The following is an 11,635-nucleotide window of genomic DNA, read 5'->3' on the forward strand; positions in this document are numbered from 1 at the left end:
AATACTTATCCCTGTGCCTTTACAAATTCTCTCACTCCCTCTGCTTATAATAAACCAGTGTGGTAGGCAGAATAATGGTGCCCAAATATGTCCTTTCTCTTATCCCTAGAATCTGTGAATATGTTACCTTACATGGCAAGAGACTTCCCTGATGTGATTAAAATTATGGACCACCAAATGGGAAAATTATCCTAAATTTTCCATATGGGTCCAATTTAGTCACAAGCTTGTAAAATCAGAGTGCTTTTCCTCTGATAACTAAAGAAGGATCACAAAGAGATTCAGCCTTTCTGGCTTTAAAGATAAAGAAAAGGGACCAAAAGCCAAGAACTGCAGGTCACCTATAGAAGCTGGGAAAGAGAAAAAAGATTCCTACAGAGCCTCCAGAAAGGAACACAGACCTGCCAACACCTCAAGTTTAGCCTGGTGAGCCTAATGTTGGACTTGCTGATGTAGAGAACTATATGTCAATAAATTTGTGTTGTTTTAAGCCACTAAGTTTGTAATCATTTGTTATATAGCAGCAATAGACAACTAATACAACCAGCTTCTTCTACCTTGAAAACACTTTCTCTGTCTTTAAAATTTAGCTTCAAAATTCTGTGAGGTCTTCCCTGGCTATTCAGGAAATGAATACTACGTTTTAATGTCCCCAAAGCACTCTATCATACCAATACTGGGACATATAATTATGTGAATGATAAATCTGTTTCTCTGTCTTCTAGAATTAAAATTTTTCAAAGGCATGGATTATGTTTATTTTCTTCTTTGTATTACCAATGTGTAGCAAAGAACAGGATTCAGTAAATATTTGATAAATAATGACATGAATAAAGACAGTGTTAATGACATATCGTGCTTTGTTGGTATCCTATATTCAGATTCACATTTTATACATGGTTTACTACTGTTTTACTTTTTGTTTGTTTTTTTTAATCCATTGTGAACTCTGCTGTTTCTCAAACACAATAAGCTGAAAGGCATTTTTAATGTATAGACTTCAATATTGTTAATACATATAATGTGTCTTCAGATATTTAAAAAATGACAGGGTAATGAAGAGACTACAAATTACAAGACAGAGACAGTTTGTTACTCTACAGTTCTCTCAGCTTGTCTGTCTCTTCATTTGTAAAATAAAGATACTGAAGCTCATAATCTCTGTAAATTCCCGGGGATGTGTGGTATAAAAAGCTTATAAAAGATAAAAACAGTGAGCGCTTTCAGTAATAAACAATTTTTACCTTTTCAAAAAACCTAATAGCATTTCTGAAATCTAACAGTTTGAAATCTGCAAGTTTGAAATCTGCCAAGGCATTCAAAAATTCTGACATTTTCCATACTGGGGACTGCAAAACTCACTTTATGCACCGAAAAGCTTCGCCATTTCTGTAATAGAGTGCTAATCTGAGACTTTTAACACTGAAGTGTTAAAACTAGGACAATGTACTGAGGAAACATAAGTTACTGTCACCATGTCCTTAGAGCAAATGATTTAGATGATAGATGATAGACAGACAGACAGACAGCCATGAAAAGCACAGTCTAAAGCATGTTATATAGCAGTAAAATATTTCAAATCTATAAAAATACTCTGAGGAAAAGAAGTACTTATTTTAAGTTTACTTGTAGGGTTTCGTAGTTTAGCAGAACGGGCCATTGCAAGATCAAAGTGAGCCTGGTCCGCATTCTCACACAAATTGATGATTCGACACAGGCAATCAGCAGCGAACACCCGAGTGGCCCACCGAGGTGCCACAAAGGGCTTTGATTTATCTTCTTCGCCTAGTGTGGTAAACATGGTATCATCATCCATCTCATCTTTCTTTTCAGATTCCTCATCTTTTCCACTACTTAACAGAGTTGCAGTACTCATATCTGTAACAAAAATAAAAGCATATTGTAACAACCTGACATATTAGCAAAAATGATGCTATAGAAATAGCATTAGTGTTAAAAGATTTCTAATTTTAAAAAGACTAAATTCTCATTTTTTGAAAACAGAATTGGCAAGTCTCTTTTTTAGACAATCAATCTAAAGGATAATATAAATGTATCTTACATATATGACTAGTTTCATATAGCATATTAACTACAGAGTAACCTGGGATTTTTATATATGAAAATTTAGTTTGAATTTAGTCATTTTCAAAAAAAAAATTCATTAGATTGCAATGTAATTTAACCTTCAACATTTATATAGAAATCTAGATTAAAAATTATTAGTATTTTTAAATGTAAGTTCACATTTGTATATATATCTATATCTATGCATAGATCTACATATGTGTATATATAAATAGATATCAGGTAGTAGTTTTCCATTATTTTGAAAACATATTTTTTATTTAAATACATACCACTAGAAGCTGCCAGGACATCTTTACAAAGCATTAGCCAGTGGGAAAGTTTTTCTACAGCCAATGATGAAAGCATATGTCCCAAAGTATCATGAATATCGGAACATAATTTTCTATCCGTCTCTCGGTCTAGCATTCCAAAAAGAAGTCCCTCAAGACCTGTTTCTGTTATGTTAACACCTCGGTGTCGGCAATGGATATCACTTCGAGAACTACCTCCAGGTGCAAAAGGACTGACATCTGAAAAGCAATTTTTACAGATGAACTTGTATAAGATTTTGCTGTATACTGTAGATAACAATTATGCTAAAGAACAAGGCTTACATGTAAATTCACAATAGCAACAAAACCAGCTAGCTATATATATAATTTATCTGTGGCTTCCAGTTTACATATCTTGAGGATTAGAATTTAATCTGACAATTAAAGGTAAAACCCTGATCTTTAAGACTGATTATTCTGAGGTATTTTAAACAAATATCCAGGGAATGCTCAGTAAAAATATTTGATTCTAAGAAGTGTGGGCAACAGATATTTTCTAAATAGATTTAATGTAACGAACTGAAAACTTATTGCTATACGTGTTGGAAGAATAAATTGAAACCTGATTCAAATCTTACAGTTCAGATTTTTCAAAAAATCTATAAAGACAGAACACAAATTATAAATGCATTGTATCCTAAAAGTTCATCTAAAAATGTGGAAAATTCCTTCTAAGAAACATACAATCAAAAGTAATAGTGTTATGAAATAGTAACAGTTAAAGTTCTTGCTTTATCGAAAAATGTTTTTGTTCTCATAAACAAAGTAATAAAAATGGCAGCCCTAAGAGTGAACACAGTATGTTTTTTAATAGAACTCTTATTATACTATGCTAAAATTGAAGTTATTTTGGTATCTTGCTTCTTAGTACCTAAGCAACTTCTGTGCATTGGAAAGCTCTTAGCTTACTCTCACATAGAGGAAAGAGCTCTGTCAATTAAGCTCTGAAAAGTTCCCAAACAACCTATCTCTAGATTCTAGAAGACCAGCTGTGATATGCTTAAAACACTCCAAAAAAGCAGAAAGATCTGAAGAAATCAAAGATTTACCTTTTGCTACCAAATCATCTACTGACATTTCATAGTTTATTTGTTACTTTGGCCTTATTTCTTAGAGGAAAAGTTATATCACAAAAAGTTAACTGCTGTCAAAGACGGGAACCTTTCTCTTCGGGTACCCCCAAAATAGATCATTTCTCTTTTCAGAAGTCTATTAGTGACACAAAGCAATATTCCCGGAATTAGTCATTCTTTATATAGATAAATCATCCTCAAGGGATGGCAGAATTATTCAGATACTAACTGCTATCTTTTTAAGCTGCAAAAATTTTTTAAAGGTAAAAATGTGAAATTGCCAAGAAAACTACAACATAATTTTAAAGGCGGTAACACTTTTATTTTATTTAAAAGAATAAGAAAATTGGCCACATTTTAACATAAAAATGTGACTTAATAAGTAATACCCATTTGAAATGTCAAAATATTAAACGAAAAAAATACTGACTGATAAAATAACTTACTAGCACCACTGCTCTCTTTGTCTCCTGCATTCTTTGCTAAGCTCATGGCGTATTCACATACTTCAGCCGCTTCTCTTTGTGCAAGCTGTCGGAGACACGCCACAGCTGCTCGTCGAAGCAACAGATGGGAACTACATAAGTGAACCTGGAAACCATAACGATTTTAGACAAATTTTTTAAAAAGCTGTAATCTTACTTGTTTAACGAATGTATATTATCACCTTACTTGTGAAGGGGTTCTTCATTTAACAGTCTCATTTGTTCAAAAACTACAGCCTAATAATGGCCTTTTGGAAATACAATAATACCAATAAAATATATAAAAATATATATATTTTTTATGTCAAAATAACTGTCCCAAAACCTGGGCATTAAAGATCATATATTTATTTAAAGTCCAGAAGGATCTTTTGCATATCATATTTACACATGGTCCTACTAAACTTTGCCATCTAAACTTTTTAAGTGCATAGATTAAATGCAGTGAATGAAAACTGAGGGGGCAGAGCGCACAGTAAAAACTGAAAGCATATATTTTTTATGTCAAAAAAACTGTCCCAAAACCTGGGCATTAAAGATCATATATTTATTTAAAGTCCAGAAGGATCTTTTGCATATCATATTTACACATGGTCCTACTAAACTTTGCCATCTAAACTTTTTAAGTGCATAGATTAAATGCAGTGAATGAAAACTGAGGGGGCAGAGCGCACAGTAAAAACTGAAAGCAAAGGAGGGTATTTATTAAAATTTTCAAAATTAAGCAAACAAAATCATCTGAAAAGAACTGCAAAATAGAGCCTTTTATCTCAAAAGTTCTTGAAAGAATCAATATAGTACACTCTGATATGTGAAGCAAAGTATAAGGCACAGCATAGCCTAATGATTTAAGAGCTCAAGCGAGATTTGAATCCTGGCTCTGTCACTTACTCCTGTGTGACCTTAGACAAGTTACTTAATCTGTGCCCTGTCTCCTCTTTTGGAAAATGGAGATAGTAATTCTTCACAGGAATATAGTGAAAATGAAATAATATAAGTATTTTGTTTAGAACAGTGACTAACACATTATAATTGCTCAATATTAGCTATTATCATTATTACTATAAATATGATTAAGACAATATTAAATTATCTTTCACATGCTGCTTTTTAAGCACAGAATTGAGTAATACATTTTAGAAAAAATCCTATCTAGAAATGATGAAGGGCGGAATAATTATGTGGACTACATCACCCCTTCGCAATACTAGATAGTATATTTCTTGCAATAAAAATATAGCATTATTAATATACCATTATAGATTATATGTTTTATATTAACATAGCATTTATAACTCATATATTTGCATAAAATTCATAGCTCATGAAATTTATACCAAGTATTTAAAAAAATAAAACAAAGGACAAAACATAAATTTTTTTTCAGCAAAATGTTATTCACTTCTAATCCTAAAAATAAATACATTTTAGAATTTTCAAATATCCTAAAACTAGAAAGCTTACGCATGTTCATCTGAAATGGGAAGAACAAGTCATTTAGTCTCTCAGTTTCTTCCTTTTTATCTGTACAATGGGGACAATGTCTACCCTGCCTATCTTACGCAATTGTGGTAAGAATCAAATGACCAAATATGTATGAAGACGAATACCATAAAAATGTAATTTAATTATAATTAAATAGAACTGTAGCTAAGAAAATACCTTCAACAAATGTTGACTGGCTGAGCCAAAAGGAAAATGAAAGAAATAAAATATTTTAGTTTACAAAGTGTTTTCAAAAACTCCATTTCAATGATTCTGAGGTGTATTTCTTTTTCTATTTTAACATCTCTATACTTAGACATTAAAATTACAATCGATGGTACCTTACAGTCACTGTAAACTAGGTAAAAGTAAAAAATGTATTTGTTTGAAAATTTTCCATTGACATTTTCTGATAAAACCCACAAAATATTAGGAACAAAACATACTAAATTTGATTTAAAAAAAAAATGTGGTTTCCTCATGTCCCTTCCTAGTCTCTTAGAGAAAATCACAATCTATCGTGACATCCACCTTAGTTTGGTTTAGCCGGTTCCTAAACTTTATATTAATGGAATTGTGTGGTATTCTCTTCTGTATCTGGCTTCTTTTTAGCAATATGTCTGTGATTTTCATCTAATTGATTCCATGTAACAGTAGTTCATTCATTTTTATTGCTGTATAGTATTCTATTAAATAATTATAGCACTCTGCTGATTGATGAACATTTATGTTGTCTGTTCTTTGGCTATTAAATAGTATTAAAATTTGTATAATAAATAACATAGCAACGATCATTCCCATACATGTCTTTTGGCATACATATGCCTGGACTTCTGTTAGGTACTTACTTAACAGCGGAGTTGCTGAGTCATACTGTATGTATTCAACCTCTATAGATTAGGCCTAATTGTTTTCCAAAGACACTTTTTTACTTATATTCCACAAGCCTCAGGCACACTGTGCTGCTTTCTATTACATCAGACCTCTACCTTTCTGGAAAAGCCCCTGTTATTTTACACTTTATGTCATCTTGCTATCTCTGCTTGTTCCTACCATCTCCTTACATCCTGGACAACTGGACACTCCTGCTCTGTCACTGATGACTTGGGCATTCAGCTCAAGTCTTCCTCTCGTTGACATCTACCATTTTCCTAGACGACATAAATGCTTATGCGCAGAATAATTCTGTCAGGACAGGAGAATGAATAACTGGTCACATTGTATAAAAAGCAGTTGCTTGCCAGAAGGGAAATAGCAATAATTCAGAGTGGTGGTTATTCTTTCAAAACCACATTTTGAATAGCTTATCATTATACAAATTTTAATACTATTTTATCATTTAAGAAAGATTACTATGGTGTAACTTACCTCTCAAAACAGTTGCTGGAAAAAAAAAATCACACTTCATTTGTGTTACACATGGAATCATCACATAATACAACCACTTCTGGTGGCAATAATTAAGTAGAAAGGAACATGAAATTTATAAAAATCTAAATTGATTTCACTAATTTGGATGAACCCAAGTGTAGACTATTTTTCAGCGAGCATCAAAAGATCTGGTAATAAAGACAGCACAAAGGACTTCTGTCAATATGGAAACAAGACAACACTTGAACGGCCTTTTTTCTCATCTTTATCCTGCCATGCTATTTCCTTCCCACCAGCCGCCTTTAATCATACCACTCAGTCTTTCGGAAGAGGTTCAGGAAAGTGCTCCAACGTGCCAAGTAATAAAACCCTTGAGGTTCTACTAAGGAAATCAGTTTGGAGACATTATTTTGTGTTAACACACAGGAAACACACTGCGTTCCCTATGGCTTATTGATAACCTACACCAAGGTTAAAAAAAGTCATATTATTACTTCCCCAGATCCTCTTAAATGTGTTCTTATCTCATAAGGTCAACCTCCATAGTATTATTACCCTTAAGGAAAAAAAAAAAAAAAAGGAGGAACCGGACAACTGAGGAGCGTGTCTGCATTTTCATCACATTTGTTAGTTGCCTGTCTAAGCTTGTATCATGTAACAAGTTCACTTTGTTTAAGAGGTGCCATCTATGGCCTCGGAGCTTGGGTATTAGACCATGGCTTTTGGCAGGATGCTATATATATTGTTGCAGGATGCAATCTAATGTATACTCTTAGTTGACTATTTTCTTTAAGGATGGTCTTTGTTCCCATTTCACGTGCATCTGGTTTCTTCCCTGTGGCACACTCAAACTCCTTGACAATCTAGGACTAGTTCAGTTCCCTCTGGTCTGTAGTGAAACAGGAGCAAATCTTGTTGAGTAAAGCTAAATATACCACATGAGATCTAATATCTTAGCCTTCAATTCCTTCACCACATCCTGGATTACCTTCTCTTCTCTCTCCTCAGCAATATCTTTCCATGGTTACATTTATAGTGCCTTTGTCCCCATATATCAGCCTCCTCCTGTCTTTACCTTCCTCCCTTATTCAAATGACATTTCATAATCCATTATTTCAACACTGTCTTGTTAACATCCTTGCCTCAGTCATCCTGGCATTTAATTGAATCTGCTTGGCCAAAGCCCAACTGTGAATGTATCAAAATATCTGGCTGCTCAATGCCTGCACACAAGTTGTTAACAGGTGCTGAAAAAAATCTCACGAGGTAGACTGGTACCATCATTAATTACACAGTGGAGCCAAAGAGGGCCACTGACCTCTACTGAACCCTCAGTACTACCACAGAACCTTATATTTCTCCAGTTACTCTCATCTCTCATAGCCCATTCTCCTCAAACTTCTGACCCTCTTCTTTGTTCCCTCATTCACAGAATTTGATCTTCCCTTTTACTTGATTAAGAAAGTAAAAGTCATTAGATAACTCCCTCAACTTCCAGCCACCAAATCTATAAACCCACCTATATCTATGGTCATCCTTTCCTCCTCTCTTTATGTTGCACTGGAAGAGATATCCCCTTACTAAGCCCTGGAAACTCTATTCCATTAGGAACCCTGGATAACTGATCATTCCCTCTCTGCCCTACACCTTTAACTCTTCCACCCTGCTGGCTCCATCTCATCAGCATTTAAACATGCTCATGTCTCACTACTGTAGGAGAAAAAAGAGTCTCTCCTGACCCCATCACCCCCTTGACCTAGTATCCTCTGTCCTCTCCTTTCCAGTCAAACTTCTGGAAAGAAGTTTCTGTGTATATTCCATCTTTACTCAATCTATTTGGGCTTCCATTTGTACCACTCTACCAGATGACTAAACAGTTCCTTAAAAGCATCACACTCCTTCCCATCTCAGGGCCTTTTACATCTTTTTCCCTCTGCCTAAAAATAAATGCTATCTACTCCAATATCATACTCTTCTCTAAACTAACTCCTCTGTATCCTACAGAGCACATCTTAAATATCATTTTTCAGGGGAATCTTTTCTGAATCCCTAGACTACGAAAGGCTCGGCCATTAAATGCTCTCCTGTAGCCTTTTCTAGCACTGATTTGTAAATAATTATTGCTGACCATGTTCCCTGGAAACTATAAACTTCATTACAACAGAGACTTCATTTTTCTCACCCACAAATATATCCCTCATGGTCCACGTGGTGCTTGACATACAGCAGGTTCTCAATAAATATTTGTTGAGTGAATAAATTAATGACAATGATGATAGCAACAGATCCTCAGAAGTTATTAATCAAACTTTAGGAAATAAAATCTGAGTGGGAAAAGCTAAAATTATGCATTCTCAGCCAAGAAATAAATGGTTTATGAAAATATTTCCTAAGATGTGAAAGAGAAAATCAGTGAATAAAATTGTCGGAAAATGACTTTTGAAATTGCAACTCTAGAAGTCACCATCCAGGAAACATATTTTTTTGTTTTGGCCTAGTTTGATCCTTTGGGAAACAAATTTGGGGATCCCTAAATAAATCAATGAATGGAACAGGCTTTATACTTACACAAAGGCTAGGAACGAGACTAGATAGATTGACATGTCGTGGTGCAAACATGTGAAGTTGCTGAAGGCAAGATATGGCAGCTGCCTGAACGAGGGAATCTGAATGATCCTGGGTAATTGCACAACCCACCAAACAAGAAGAACAAATTGTGGAAATTGTTGCTTTATTCCCTAGTAGTAAAATTTAAAAAAAAAAATAGTAAAATACAATTATTTTATTATCATAAAAAATAATCCTAGAAAACAATTGACTTCTAAATAACCCCTCCTTCTAATTGCTATTAACAAAAAGTCTACAGTCCATAGAAATGACTTCAATGACTGTATATGGATGACAATAATGCATCTCTCTTAGATTTAGCTAGGTTTATATTTATTCCTCAATAAACTATATTGTCTTTTAAACCCATCATTGTTTTTATCTGAAAGAGCCAGAAGACTCCTTATTCTCTGGTTCTCTGTTCGACCAACATTATTACCTCTATTACATAATTATTTCAAATTCCATTTTCCTAATAAGTTAATAGCAACTTTTACAGAGGTAATTAGGAAAAATAAATGGTAGTATTCTATACTGTCTATATAAAAATTTCTTAATTGCCAAATTGATTTAAAATTTTTACAAATGTAAAATAATTTTATATACATATAAAGACCAAACATATAGAGTCACATAAGAGTCACATTCTAATTTGATATATGCTTTGCCTTATCATCATCACATCAGAAAGCACTTGGTAAACATCTATACCTAATTAAAGGTGTATATTTATTCTCTCCATATCCTTCGGGTATTCATTGGAAAAAAAGACTATCAACTTTCTCAAAGAGATTGCTGAGTCCATGAAAGAAACAAGTCTATATCACATATTTTTCCATTGTTAGCATTCTTCTTTAAGATCTTTTGTTTTCACTTCTTTCCTTTTAAAATTATCCGTCCATAGTGGTTAAGAATGCAAGAAGAAGAAATGGATCTGGGCTTCATGTCTGACTCCAACCACTCACTGACTATAGACAAATATATCCTTGGAAAAGTTCTTAACCTCTCTCAGCCTCAATGTTTCACTTGCAAAATGGAGAGCTATATCTATCCCAGGATAGTTGTCAGAATCAAATGAGTTGTTTATAAAAAGCGTGACACATTAAAAGCATTTAATAAATGTTGAAATAAACTTGGAAAGTAGCTTATACATTCAGGATAAATTCACAGTAATTTGCTGAATTGAGTGTTTATTTAATTTAACCATTAGTGGAATTATTTCAGTCAAACTGAGTGGTAGGAATACAGACCTTAGGATCATAAATTTACCACTCATTTGCTGAGTAGGAAAGTTACTTATCCTCTTTAAGCTTGTTTCCTCAGGGAAAAATTAGATAATACTATCCATCTTGGTTTTTCAAGCTATTTTCTTGATCTTTAGGGGTCAAAAAAAATAGTGAAGCAAAATAACAGATGGCACTCCAGGCCAAAGGAATCCCACTTTTATCTTTATCTTCATGGGGCTTCAAGTAAAATTTTATTTAGAAATGTTTTCTTTGCTCAAAACTTCAGAAAACACTGTCAGTTATAGGTTTGTAGAAATTACACAAAATAGGACACGCAAAAAGCGGAGTGGTTCCAGGCCTTCGGTAAGTTGCAGGTATTCAGTACATAGTAACAAGAATAATAATAATAATAATTAATAATTATTAATAATAATTATAATAATTCGTGATAATAATAATAATTATTATTTATTTCTTTTAGCAATATGATGATGCCATTCAGGAAACTGAAGGATAGTAATTATCTTTCTAGTTCCTTTAATTTAAGATGAACTTACCTTGCAGTTCAGGGCCAACAGTAGTAATTATAGCACCCAGGCATCTACCCAAACACTGATGAACTTCTGTATGCGAAGGTGGAACTGTCAAAAGCAAGGTAAGAACTAGAGATAATGTTGGTTCCACATATCCACGATACATTGGGCCACTAGAATCCACTATCAAAGCAAGTGAATGAAGAGACCAAGTCTGAAATAAAATATAATTTTATTTTAGTTGTAAGAAATACAGTACATTAAATTAATTTTTAAGCTAAATTTTAGTAAATTCTATCATCTTAGTTTTTAATCAAAGACCTAGAAATACTTAAAATTATATTCCTTAAGAAATAAGGCCCAGATCTTCAGAGCACTAGCTCCTCTGGGACTGTGTGTAATAAATTTGAGTTCTCCTTAAGAAAGAAAGAGAGAGAGAGAGAGAGAGAGAGA

General features: G+C 33.5%; 1 protein-coding gene across 2 annotated transcripts in view; it reads right to left on the bottom strand.

Annotated features, from left to right (window-relative positions):
• HEATR5B (HEAT repeat containing 5B) overlaps nt 1-11,635 on the bottom strand; it is a 75,163-nt gene that overhangs the window by 28,453 nt on the left and 35,075 nt on the right. For both annotated transcript variants that reach the window (XM_006910387.3, XM_015588215.2), the window contains exons 20-24: nt 11,207-11,396; nt 9,385-9,554; nt 3,922-4,066; nt 2,361-2,600; nt 1,627-1,878 (exon numbers count right to left, since the gene is read on the bottom strand). In XM_006910387.3, the coding sequence (XP_006910449.1) occupies nt 1,627-1,878; nt 2,361-2,600; nt 3,922-4,066; nt 9,385-9,554; nt 11,207-11,396 (997 nt within the window). The remainder of the gene's footprint in view (nt 1-1,626; nt 1,879-2,360; nt 2,601-3,921; nt 4,067-9,384; nt 9,555-11,206; nt 11,397-11,635) is intronic.

This window comes from Pteropus alecto, unplaced genomic scaffold (genome assembly GCF_000325575.1).
Source record: "Pteropus alecto unplaced genomic scaffold, ASM32557v1 scaffold61, whole genome shotgun sequence".
Classification (NCBI taxonomy): Eukaryota; Metazoa; Chordata; class Mammalia; order Chiroptera; family Pteropodidae; genus Pteropus; species Pteropus alecto.